Below are 13447 nucleotides of genomic sequence, written 5' to 3'. Positions count from 1 at the left end.
ACCCTAGCAGAACCTATTTGCCTTATTTTTTGGTTGTATTGTACGTGTGTCTTCTCACTTTTAAGACTGGTAAAACCATTGTTTTGTGTGGTTATAGTGAGATAGTTCCAGTTAGAACAGGAAAGCTTATTGTGCTGCATTTTTCTGTGGTAGCAAAGCTAAGACAAGAGGCAGGGATGTTTACATAGTCTGCAGCTTTTGGCAGCATAAGTCCTCTCTTACCTCTTCAGGCATTACATAGCTTCCAGATGATAAAAGTTTTATTTAATAAGCTGGCAACAGTATTATTTATAAATTTAAATATGTTTGTAGTGTTTTTAAAGAGGAGAAGTTGGCTAGTGGAGCATGGCTGTTTGGATGTGGCAGTTCATTCCCTTTGTGAATATTGCGTTGAGCTAACATCTTCATTTGTGTGCTTGAAATGTGTCTCTCATTTCTTTAGATTGGTCTTTTTGATTTGGAAGTGAACTGTCTTACCAAGATCCTGTTTGGGGCTCTCGTGGTGGTCTCACTTGTCATGGTGGCCCTTCAGCACTTTGCTGGTCGCTGGTATCTTCAGATCATAAGGTTCCTCCTTCTGTTCTCAAACATCATTCCCATTAGGTAAGGCAACTGCTAATTTCTCCCAGTGAAATATTGCTTGCTTTGTGTCCTCCTCCATGTTTCTAGTATAAACAAGCATCTAAACTCTTACTTCTTCCTCATTTGACAGCAAGCAAATAGAAATCAAATTACTCTTCAGACAGAAGGATTGCTTTATTGTTTCTGCTGAATTTAGTCAACATATTCACCCATTAACAAACTCTAACTCAGGATGTGGACTAGTTATTTTAGGCCCCTCTCTTAGTGTTTGGCCTTCAGTTACTTTGATAAGAGCAGAAGAAAAAGTGGGAAAGGAAGGTTATTTATACAGTATGTAAAGTAACAGGACCCAATTACCTTTTAGAGGGGACTGAAACTTTAATTGTACTTTATTAGTAAGAAGATTGTTACTTTTGGTGCAGGTCTGGGATTCGTTTCAGTTCTGTTTTTAGCCTGTTGCCGTCTATCACTCCTGCTGTCCTTACTTGTCTTTGTTCATCTCCCCCTCAACTTATATCTGTTCTTCTCAACATAATTTGATCATTTCTCTGTGAATTACAGTGCAGCACTGTACAGTCCTCCCTATTTGCCACCTGACCACTTACTTTGAATATACTTGTCCTGAATCACCCTCTGTGGCAGCTTAAATTTAGCTGCCAAAGCTATGTCCTCTTGTTGCACTCTGGCAGTTCACAATGAAAAAAAAAGAGTTTTAACTGGTGATACAATATCTTTTTCCCCTTCCTCCCACATAGTTTACGTGTGAATCTGGACATGGGGAAAATTGTCTACAGCTGGGTGATCCGCAGAGATTCCAAAATCCCTGGGACTGTGGTTCGGTCCAGCACTATTCCTGAGCAGCTGGGGAGGATATCTTATTTGCTTACAGACAAAACAGGTATCTAGGTAGAAAAAAAAAATACAAATTTGAGTCACTGTATGTTGTTGCTTGGATTTTGTTACTCTCTGGCTGCCCAAAAATGTTTAATGTAAGATTTCTTTGGACGAGAAGAAATATGCATTTCCTGTCACTTGCATAATATGATTTCATCAGTTGTTGTAAAAAAAACCCCAAACCAACCGTAACAAAACCTGCAGTGTTTTTGTTCTGAATGTACTATCAGTAAGATAGAACAGTAATGTTATGCTACTTCAAGGAGCACTTACAGTGTGTTTTTAAACCAAAAGCTGAGGGTAAAAACAAAACAAACCCCAACTTCCTATGGCTGATTTTCAAAGCTAAGTGAAGATGACTTGCACATGTAGCATAGGTCTGTCTGCTGTTGTCCATACACCTTTCAGTGTAAACTTGATTTCAGGAGATCTAAGCTGTAATGAAGAGCATGATCTCACATAAAATTCTGCTCCCATTGAAGTTGTTTCCAGTTTTCTTTAGTTCCAAAAGAACCAGACTTACACTCGCAGCTCTTGCTGGCATTGACTTAGGGATAAATCTGATTCTTTCTTAGTTGCGCAGTGATATGCTCCACTACTTCCCAGGAGAATCAGCCCTCAGATTTGTTTAATACTGTCTTTTTGCTGACCTGAGCCTGTGCAGTGACAGCTTCTGGCCCAGTTTCTCTTGAACTGGGGTGCAACAAGGACAAAAACGTGTGCTGAGGAATAGATGTGTTGGTTCCCACTGTTTCTGGTACTGCTTCTGTTACAGGAACTCTTACACAGAATGAGATGGTCTTCAAGCGACTTCACCTGGGAACAGTAGCTTACGGCCTGGACTCCATGGATGAAGTGCAAAGCCACATATTCAGCATATACACACAGGTAGAATTAAATTGCATTACTTAACTCTGTTCACAAAACATTTTTGTAGGTCACTGGGCTAGTGGTGAATTACTACGTCAGGGATCTGCTTGTTAATTTATGCTTTTCAGAAAAATATGAAGGTCTTTGAATGCTTAATACATAAATATTATCATGATTGCTTATTGCACTCATAGATTGTTTCATATCCCCCAGTCTTTAACTGCCACAGCACACAGACAGATCTGCAAATGTGAGTGTATGGTGCCTGTGTCTAGTTACTGAGGGCTGGCTGTAAAATAGCTTACTTTCATTTAGATATTCAACACTTACAGCAACCACAGCATTTGCTTTGTTGAAAAATTGGCACTGGGTAATGTTTAGTGGATTAAGTGGCTGTTTGAAGTGCTGTGTACTAGGGCAATAATAAAGGGAGAAGAGCTATCAGTATTTGGTAAGCAGTAACAGAGTATCTGCCAGTATCACTGCTTTTAAACCTGGTGGTTTAAAAAGAAAAATGGTAAAAGTGGGATTCTTTCACTAATGCACCAGTGTGGTGTCTGCTTTGAGAGCTATCTACACCTAAAGAAGGCAGCTAAGTCAACATGTCAAGTATAGAACAGGAAAATCCTGTTTCAGGAAGTCCCTACTTTGCATTCCTCTTTCAGTATCACAGGATGAGCCAGGATATAAAAACTTAGACTAACTAGACTTCTTACACTTCTATTTCAGTTTTTTTAAGATAACCAGGTAATGCCATGGGACTTGTCTGGGTGAGCAAGCTGTGTTCCTTAGCATGTTGCATTGGACAAGATGCTAGTGAATTGAAACGTCCTATAGATACATTCACTTAATTTGTAAAACAAGGGATGAGGTTTTACTGAAAAATATTGCTACCTTTAGGGGAAAAAATAATCAGCTGTCAGTGGCTGATTGTTCCAGCTACCTCAGTGAGTGGTACTTAAAAATTGTAGGAATCACTATTAATTATGTGATCTTAGAAGCATTTTGTGTCATTTTCTCTTAATGACCATTCCCTCAGCTAGAAATAAAATTTGTTGTTACTTACTGACAAATAGATTCTTTTTCATTTGTAAAATGTGATTCCAGAGATGCAGTCTGCAAACATTAGTGATGGGCTACTGCTCCCATGTCTCATGTCAAGCATTCTCATTTCTCAGTAGCTGTTGAATTGCTTCATTCCTACAGAAGTAATTTTCGAAGGGCCTCTGTTTTCCCTGGAGCATGCACATGCAATGCAGTGAACTGGGGTTTTTACATCACATTGGTTTTGCTTTGCTCTAGAAATTTTAAACTGCACCTTACATATCCCCCCACAAAGTGATAAACGAAGCCAGCATTCTTGCTTGGAAAAAGGCACCATGTGCTGTCAATGGGATTTTTATTTCTGGACTTTGTTCATGGCAGTAAAGATGCACAGCTTGACCTCAAAGATCTGTTTGGTGGCATAGCCCTTACCTTGGCAGACTCTCAGGCTACAATGCATTTTTAACTAAGCATGTGATAGTTAAATACCTGATATTTTGAGTAATTATCATTTTTACTGGCATGTGTCCCAAGTACCTTGCATCTCATCTGGCCATCTCTCTTTCCCTCCTTTGCTTTTGCAGCCTTCTTAGCACCTGGTTCTTCTCTTGATGTTGAGACTCTTAAACGAGTCAACTGTACTTAAACCAAACCAAAACAAACAAAAAGCCCCACCACAACCCCAAAAAACCCAAACCAAAACAACAATCAAAGAAAACACATCTCTCACACACCACAAAACTCCGCCTCCCCCCCCCCCCCCTTAAAACAACCATCAGATTTCAGATTTATTTGCCCTCATTTTGTACTCAATCTCCAGAGAAAACTTGACTAGTGGTTAATTATTTGCCAAAGTATTCAATATCTGTCAAGAGGGTGACTGGCAAGTCCAGTGTGTGGCTAGTTAAAGCTCGTTACAGAGCTGATGAGCAGCAATAGTAAATTTTGCAGGTCTTATGTTTCCTAATCATTAGTGTGGAAAATAGCAAGTGGGATTATGCTGGTAAAGGTTGTCTCATAAAACGTTTATAATTACCAAGTGAGATGCCTTATAATGAGAAGCATTTGCTGGCAGTGATTCATTTTGAACTGTAGTTCTTATTCCTTGCTTTTATTTTTACCATGTTGTGGCCTTTGACCTGGAAGTGAAACTTTTGTCCTCTTGACACTAAAGGTTAACAGAGCAGGAAACTAGATCACTGTGTGTCCCTTCTTCAACCACTATAATTTAGTAATTGTGCAATTATCTGAAGACTCCCATTTTGATACTAAAAATAGTATTAAAAATTAAATGAATGTAATTAAGATTTTCTAGGTTCATATGAGTCATCTGTTTTCTGTTTTCAGCAATTATATTCTCTTGCACGTGAAACCAGATTGACTCGAAATTTTTGGAGTTGCTGGTGACTTCTATGAAGGAAAAAGTGGTTTCAACAAGTCCTCTGACTTTGGTCTTTCACCAGTTGTTGTTTGGTGGATCTGGAACAGAGTCTTTTCTCTCAGTGTACTGTTCCAAAAAGTTAGGTTAATCTTTTGGGGCACTTCAGCCCACCTGTAACAACGATCAAGAAGTTGCATTACACTGGGGTATGTTCCTGGTGGTGGTCTGAGTTAGGGTGTATCTCATTCCTGGGGATGTAAGAGGCTGTACAGCACAGCTGTTACATACAAGGTCTTCACTGAAGTAAAAACGGAAGTATATTTTTTTCCCCCCTGCAATAAGACTTTACTCTGCTGTCCTTTTTTATAAGCAATCTCAGGACCCACCTGCTGTGAAGGGCCTTACTTTAGCCACCAAGGTGCGTAAAACCATGAGCAGCCGCGTGCACGAGGCGGTGAAGGCAATCGCGCTCTGCCACAACGTGACACCAGTGTACGAGTCCAACGGGGTGACAGACCAGGCTGAAGCTGAGAGACACTATGAGGACTCCTGCAGGGTGTACCAGGCCTCCAGTCCTGATGAGGTCAGTATCCATTTCTGTGTAAAAAAAACAAACAACAAAACCAACCAACCAACCAAAAACCCCCACCAAAAACTCCCTGAACAAACAAACAAAAAATCCACCACCACCAAAAAACCCAACCAGACAAAAGGCAAAACCAAAACACAACAAACCACCCAAAACCAAACAGACAGAAACTCCCTTGCTTCTTGCTGGAAAAAAATTGTTTGCTGAAAGTATTCCAGTCTAGTGAAGGGGATAATATTGTAATGCTTTTATTGCACCAATAACTCAAGAATAGACCATAAGTGCCCTCTCAGCTGATGTACTTCTGCCTCTCTGCCTGAGGCCACAGAGCTCCATCGTGATCAGTGGTGACAGACACCTGCTCCATGTGCATGAGACAGACCTGGAGCCCAAGTTAATTTTGCCGAGTGAAGCACGTTAGACTTTGTCTCTGAGTAGAGCTGTGCCCTGCCACTTCTCTTCTGGCACCCAGTCCAGCCAGGGCTACACAAGGTGCTTCAGCAGAGGGAAACTTCACAGGTTTGCAGGGACTTACTGGAGACTTTTGCTGGACACTCCAGAGATTGGGTTCAGTCCAGGGCTTACAATTAAAGTGCTCTTTGCCACACTGCAAAATTTGAAAAAATCTGTAATTAGAGTTTTGTTCCCTTCTGTGATGAAGACAGGAGGAATAAAATATGGTTCCATGTATTGGTTGTGCCATTTGAGTACATCTTTAGTGCAACTAAGGCAAACCAATGTTTTCTATTAATTTGTACACTTGCTCTGGGACATGGACAGAGACTGAAGTTCGAAAGTACCCATAAGGATCTTACTAACAGTATGGAATCCTAGCACCCATTTGCATCTGATAATAACCTTTTCAGCTTTGACATCAGAAGAGAAGCTGGATTTCCTTATGGTTAGAGGTGAGGAATTGCTTGCATAGCAATAAATGTATTCATTAAAAGCGCAGCTATGTGAGGATTTTGAGAGTGGTGCACGTGTGACTGATTGACACACAGAGTCAGCTTCCTCATTTCTTGTACATTCAAAATATTCCCTGTCACGGTTTTCTGCCAAAGTAGGCAATTCGTTCATTTCATATCATGTATTTTTGTCTTTGCTTTACAATAGTTTCATCTTTGCCTCCACTCATGTGCCTACAGTGACAACACTTAGTCCTCCCTGGCTTTGGAGCTGGTGAGCAGTGTGCATGTGTGTCCTCTCTACCGCACAATCTAGGCCAATGTTTTACTTATCTGCTTTTCTCCTCTAACGTGTTGCTCTCTCCTGTAAAGACAGCTTACAGAAAGTCTTGGATTGAAATTAATTCTGAAAAATTTCTAGATGTTTTATTGGGTTGTTCCTAAAGCATTTCTGGGCTATGTTTGCACAGATCCTCTGTTTATTTACATGATTCTGTGGTGTTTTGTGAAGGCACTGATTTTCCTTTTTCTCCCTATACTGTTTTGTCTTTAAAATATTTATGCAACAATTTGTCTCAAACACCCAGGGGATTATTGTTTGTTTGTTTTACTATAGCATGAGAAGTAATCTTTCTGAGATTATTGTTTAAATTATTTTTTCCTTTCTTGTGGTGTCTCAACTAGAGAATTACAGCAGGCTCAGAAATCAGATATGCTTTGCTGCACTGAGGAAATCTTGTCTGTAAATCTTAGATGTACAAATATTATTTAGACATGCTCTGTGCATGTCATACTAGATGGTACAAAATGCAGGATCAGCATAAATTGAGTCATTGAGAAGGGAGAGATGCTGTTAAATAACATTCCCTGTAGGGGAATGGCTTTGGACTCCTGTTAAAGCTAGCCTTTGAAATCCTATATCAATAAAATATTGCCATGGCAGGGAAGGTCAGTTTATGAAATGAGTACAAAAACTTGTATTCTCTTTACTTTAACAGCAAGGGTAATTTCTACCAGTTGGCATAGGATTCATTTCCTGTAACAGAAAGCAGGATTTCCTAAATTTGTTTCCTGTGCACACTGCCATTTAGAAGTCTTGAAGTATCTTTATTCAGATATCAGTTACAGCCTTGGGGCTCTGCAAGCCAGTTGTCAGTTGTAGCCATACAGTAACTAACAGGGGAAATGAAATAGATATAATCTGATCAGAGATAAGAGTGCCTGGGATTCCTGGGCAAATAGTCTTTAACCCTGACAACCCTCTGCAGCTGCCAGGACATGAAAGGGTGCACGGATCAATTGGCTTCTGCCTCTTGTCTGTCTGCCTAGGCAACTCTAAATGGGACATTTGTAGAGCAACTCATGGCACAGAAGGATCAATTTGTCTCTTTAGAATGAAATTTATTAGTCGATATCCACTTCAGTTGTGGCTTGAATAATTCAATTGTTGGAAAGAGCAAAGTTTGGGGGATAGTGTGCTGAGCTGCAGTAGCTGCTCTGCTTTGTAGTGCTCAGATCCATATCTGACTTGGTCTGGACAAAGCTGCAAACTCCTGGAGTGTGGTCAGGGACTTTATTGATTTCCCCTTATCACTGAGCGTGGGCAGTCTTGAAGGTGTTGGAAGGATTTCAAGTTAGCTTTTAGATCTCCTCAGTTTAAGCTGTAAGTGTATCTGGGTATCTTGAATGTTTCTCATCTTTTCACTGTGACTGGGTGCACCTCTAGTTACCTGTTTGCACAGCACAGATTAAACCTCTTCTGCCTCACACTGAGCTGAAAATGTGCTCCCAGTCCTGGGGTGCCCAGACCCTGCCAGAAGAGCCATCAAGGCTTTCATTGCCGTCAGTGTTGTCCACTAGTGCCACAGCACTTCCCAGAGGCCAGGGACAATGTCTTGCTTGCTGAATGGGTATGGACATTTCAATGCTTTTAGTACATCTGATAGGAACCCTTCAAAATGATATCACTTTCCCTCTCAGTAATTATTCATTCAGTACTATAGAGGCTGGGAAGTGGCATGTTCAAAGGGGTCAGCAGCACTTCCCTCTGGTGCTGAATGTGGTTCACCTGGAGAGCCATTAAGGGCTGACAGGACCCACGCCTGCTTGCAGCAGCGTGGCAAAAGGGGATTTCTTTCATTATTCTTCCCTTTGCATTGAGGTACCTTTCTCTGGTCTTGGGGCCATCCAAAATGACTGGCGTGGTGCAGTGCAATGCAGTTGGTCTGAAACGTGTCAGGTACCTGACGTAGCACCTCTGACATGCTGCTCATCCATTTGTTCCTCTGCCCAGGGCTTTTCTTTAGGGAAGCTGATTCCTGACGTTGGATTTAAATGAGACGCTGACAGGGAAGGAGGGAGGAGGTGTCTGAGAAGGACAGTAGTGAAGGAGACGCTTTAATGGGCTGAGCTGGGAGCAGAGATTTGTATGTTCTGACATTTGCAGCTTTCCAATGTGGGCAAATCAACAGCCAGCGCTACGCAGGCTGACCATCATGTAACATCATTCTGTGAAAAAGTCTCAAGAATTATTGATTAACCAAATACTAGAAACCCAAGCTCTGTCTCTGCTCTGGGAGACTGTTAGGAGGATTATCTAACCACACACTTTAATGCACCAAGGATGGCTTGAAGAAACTTTTGAAAAAGATAAGCTTGAAAGAGCCTTTGATTTGCTCTAATCTCTGTGACTATGCCTGCAAAAACTTGCTGATATTAAACCAAATATTGATACAATTGATATAAAGGTCTTTCAAGGTAAAGCCAACTCCACTAAGTTTTGTTTGGTGTTTCTTTTTTTTTTTTAACCTGGTGACTTAAGACTACTTTATGAAAGGAAAACTCTATTTTAAGCTGTTTTTTAAGCCTCATTGTGATGGAAGGGAGCCAGGTTTACAAAAGATCTTCCAGTTAGACCCTATTGTATCATCTAGTAAAATCTTGACTCAATGTAAGTATTTATAGGTTTCATTTTTTTTATCTGTATCTTGTGTATGTGATTTCTCAAAATATAGTCTGTTTTTGTTTAAGGTATTTGATCACTTAAGGCAGTAAAGGCAAAGCTGGAAGGCACAAGAAATAAATAACCTTCAAGTCAGCAGCCACCATGTGCCCAGCACTCTCGTGCCTTTGAAAATGTCACTGTAAAATACTTCCAGTATTTCATGTCTGTTTGGAGAAAGTATCCCTTGATCCTTTCTGGAGGCCAGTGATATATGGGCTCATGTCAGCTGCTGCTCCCATCCATTACTGCCAAGACAGTTTCTAGAATTAAACTCCCATATCTCAGCAGGCTCATTCTTAGATGGATGTGTCAGCTGAGGTGGGAATTGTGGAGGGATTGTCAGGGAAGCAAAATGAAGACTTTGGTCTTCTGTCATGACTGGTTATGATCTAGTGAAAGCTTATAAAGAATTGAGTGTTGCAGGTCCTTAAATACTAGAAGCTGCAATCAAAATGATACCTGTGTAAGCTCAGTTAAATGAGTTCCAGTGTGTACCTTGAGTTTGTTGGGGATTTTTGGTTGGTTTGTTTGGTTTTTTAATGTTTGATGATAACAGGTTCTCTGGTAAGAGGTGTCTGTGAGCCAGCCTTCAGCTGTCTTGCTGATCAGTAGAGGCTGGAAGTTGGTGATGAACTGTTAGTACAACAGAAAGCTCCTTTTGTTTTCTTGGTTTTTTTCAATATGAATTTTTAATGTGCTCTGCATCAGTGTTCCTGGCTCTGATACTATAAATCCAGGCTGGATGCATCATTTTCAGTTCTTGTTTTCATAAACAGGAAGCTGGGGAATAGCACATTCAAAAAGTGCTTGTAAAGGGTTTTACCTGATGTGCCCAAGGGAGGTTTGGGCGCTGCAGGCTGGGTCAGAAGGTGCTTGTGCCTGCCCTTGTTGAAGAAGCGTGTGGCAGTGGAAGGCAGGGAGCCAGCCTCCTCCTGCTGAGAGTCCAGGACAGCCTGGCAGGTCTGCCCAAACCCTGCAAATACTGTTCATGAGCTTCTGACTTCAGGAAATGCTCACTAGAAAGAGCCGTAGAGGAGCACCTGCATGTATGAACAGATCCATTCTATAGCATCATTAACAACTAAATACTACTTTGCGGCCCACCCGCTGCCCCTTCCTTGCTGCTTTTCCTCAGGGCAGGTGTGGCGTGGGCTGGCTGCCCTCATCATAGCTTTCTCCTCTCAGGTGGCCCTGGTGCAGTGGACCGAGAGTGTGGGCTTGACGCTGGTGGGCAGAGACCAGTCCTCCGTGCAGCTGAGGACACCGGGTGGCCACATCCTGAACTTCACCATCCTGCAGATCTTCCCCTTCACTTACGAGAGCAAGCGCATGGGGATCATCGTTCGGGTAAGCTGCTTCGGGTGAGCTGTCCTGTCTTTGGGAATCTCCTGCTAATGCACCGTGAATCACAGAGAACACTTGCTCAGTTCTGCTGCTCTTCCCAGCGCAGTTCTGCAGACTCTGCTAGCTCAGGCTATGTGCTAGTTCTGTTTTGAGCTAAGAGCATCTCACTGCCACATTGGTTTACTGATACTTCCTTTTTCTTGGCCATATTTGGCTGTAAGTGCCCTGAGACATTGTCAGTTTATTGATGTTGGTTCCTTGCTCAAAATAATGGAGCCTAAGCTTCAAGCAGTTGGTATGTGTGTGTCCTCTGCAGCTTCAGTTTCTTCCAGCTGTTCCTTCCCGCTCACATTTTCAATTCTCCCGGTACTCTGGGCTGTGTTTCTGTCATGCAGCTCCCTGTGTAGGTTGTGCACACATCGCTGGGGACTGTGTCAGGTTTGGGATGAGTGTCCAGCCAGGCCATCAGCCAACACTGCCACCAGCTGTGAAGTAACTCCTCAATAATATACCAGGGTGTCCAGGATGGTGCTGGAAAAGACAACTCAAGCACTTCCCTCTGTGAAACCAATGGCACTGGGGAATCTCCAGAACATTGGGAGAGGATTTTTGCTATGAGTGTGCCAGGTGGAAGGAGACACAGGAGTGACTGGTGAGACATTTGAGAGCTAAAATTTGAGTGCTTTGGATGTGTGTGTGGAAACAAAGCTCAGCAGCTTTGATAATCAGCACAGATGTTGTGTTGTCTTTCAGGAAGTCTCAAAGCCAGCACTGCCAGCAAAAGAAACAGATACATTTTCTATGGACTCATTTTCTGTGTCCCTTTTCCCAGTGGCTGACCATAAGGAGGAAGAGGAGCTTGGTAGGGCAGGAGTCCTGGGACTCCTCTCTTCAGGGCAGCAGACACCATCAGTGTCCTGGGGAAGCCAAGCTGCTGTTGCATTTTCATCTGACCAAAGGTCCTGTCCTTCCTGTCATGTCCATGCCATGGTCATACTGGCAGAGCTGGAGGGGTTGTGTCACTGACTGAGGCTATGACTTGACCTAGCTCACAAGTGCTTTCCCTACCTTGTGGTCTGCCAGGAGCAGGAACCTGAGCAGATTCCCAGATTCAGCTTACACTGCATCTCCAAAGTAGTTGTGGTGGTATAACAGGGGCTAATTGAGATGGCAGCAAGTGGAGAGGAGGAAGGGGCTCCTGGACCAATTGCCACAACAAGTAACTTTAGGATGTTGTTAGTGGTTTTGTGGAAGTGCTTCCCAGCTGCCTGCCAGGCTTTGAAAGTCTTCTCAGACCCCATGGACAGCCCTACAGCACTTGTAGCTACCTGGAACTGTGGAGGTTGGTTTGTTAGTTGGTTTGGTTTGGTGCTTCTTTTAGCCTTTTTGACAGAGCCCACAGCCATGCTGAGAACAGTGTCATGAGCAGGGTTTTAAAAATAGCTGAGTTAAGGTGAAAGGCTGCATTTGTGCAAGTACCTTTATCAGCAGCAGCAGGCACTGCGTACGCTAAATACGTGCCAAGCTGAAATTGCACCCATGATGTTGTGGGTTTATCTATGAATACAATATAAGATTGAACTCTCAGGAAAAAAAAAAAACAACAACAGCAAACCCACCCAAAAAAAAAAAAAAAAAAAAAAAAAAAGAGAGAGATAAAAGTGTGGTTGTTAAAAACAGTTGAGAGCAGTTGTTGCCCTTAGTTTTCAAGACAGTGCTAAAAAAAAAAAATCAATGTTAGTATGATAAACAAATCCAGCTATAGGAAGTTGCTTCCATTTGCCTGTGAAGCAGGCTGAATATTTCTTTGGGAGATAATTAAAACATTCTTGTTATTTTTTACTGAGACAGATACTTGGTACCAGGAATCTAAAATATTAGTATTTTGTAATGCAATCCAGTGCAAGATATGATCTGTTTTGTCATTCCATGGGATCTGCAGCCTTGGAAATTTAGGGTGGGGGAGAATAAGTAAGACTGGGGGGGGGGGTTTCCTCTTGCTTTTTACTTTTTCCTTCTTTTTTACCTTCTGTTTGTGGTAAAACTGGGTTGCTGCATCCTTATTTTGGGGTATCTGGAAATAGGGTGTAAAACTATCTTCAGCCTTATGTATTTTAAATTGCAACAGTAGGAGGAGCAGCCTTTGTTTTGAGTCAGAAGCAGTCAGGATCAGTATTGCACACGTGGGCATCATTGACAACAGATTAATTTGGTAACTTCACTACTCTCAGTTTCTCTGGACCACTGGAAGAGCACAGCCCCTGTCAGAAACAGCACCTTGAAAGGATAATGTAAAATGGAGCAATGAAGTGGCTATAATGAGCAGCAAAAAAATATCCTGAAGAACTTCAGTATTCCTGTTAACAAGAGATTTGGTGATAAAGATGGATTTGTATTATGTGCAGATAATTTTTACAAACCCAAGAAGGAAAAGCTGTGTTTAATGCAGATTGAAAATCATCAAAGCTCATGAAAATGGCTCTATTTGTTGTATCCTAGCTGAGTATTTTGGACCTGGATCTCCTGTTGCTCAAGGAACTATTTTTAAGTCCTGGATCACATGTCACAGTAAAGTGTAGGGGGAGACAAATTTGCATTTCAAGTTGTTCCAGGCTTTGGGATATTAAAAAATATTCCTGGGGGCAGGAATGTTTGTTGAATTAGGCTGAGCTTATACAAAGTCAGTGTCAATTCTGTGAATCTAGAGGTCTGACCCAATACCATTGAAGCACACAGTTGTGCAGTCCCACAAATGTCTCAGGGTGCATGGGATAGCTGCAACAAGTATAGTGCATGTTTGTGTAAACAAGGCAAGTGTGAATTCTTCAGAG

The 13447-nt window shown here is 41.9% G+C and overlaps 1 protein-coding gene across 1 annotated transcript in view; it reads left to right on the top strand.

The window, feature by feature from the left end:
• Positions 1 to 13447, top strand: part of ATP9A (ATPase phospholipid transporting 9A (putative)) — a 59121-nt gene that overhangs the window by 27924 nt on the left and 17750 nt on the right. Inside the window, exons 11-15 of the mRNA XM_009903196.2 lie at positions 443 to 603; positions 1338 to 1480; positions 2252 to 2364; positions 5142 to 5354; positions 10458 to 10619. Coding sequence (XP_009901498.1) covers positions 443 to 603; positions 1338 to 1480; positions 2252 to 2364; positions 5142 to 5354; positions 10458 to 10619 — 792 coding nt within the window. The remainder of the gene's footprint in view (positions 1 to 442; positions 604 to 1337; positions 1481 to 2251; positions 2365 to 5141; positions 5355 to 10457; positions 10620 to 13447) is intronic.

The sequence above is a fragment of the Dryobates pubescens genome, chromosome 26 (genome assembly GCF_014839835.1).
Source record: "Dryobates pubescens isolate bDryPub1 chromosome 26, bDryPub1.pri, whole genome shotgun sequence".
Taxonomy (NCBI): domain Eukaryota; kingdom Metazoa; phylum Chordata; class Aves; order Piciformes; family Picidae; genus Dryobates; species Dryobates pubescens.
The sequence above is the reverse complement of the archived record's forward strand: the minus strand, read 5'-3'. Positions and strand labels throughout refer to the sequence as shown.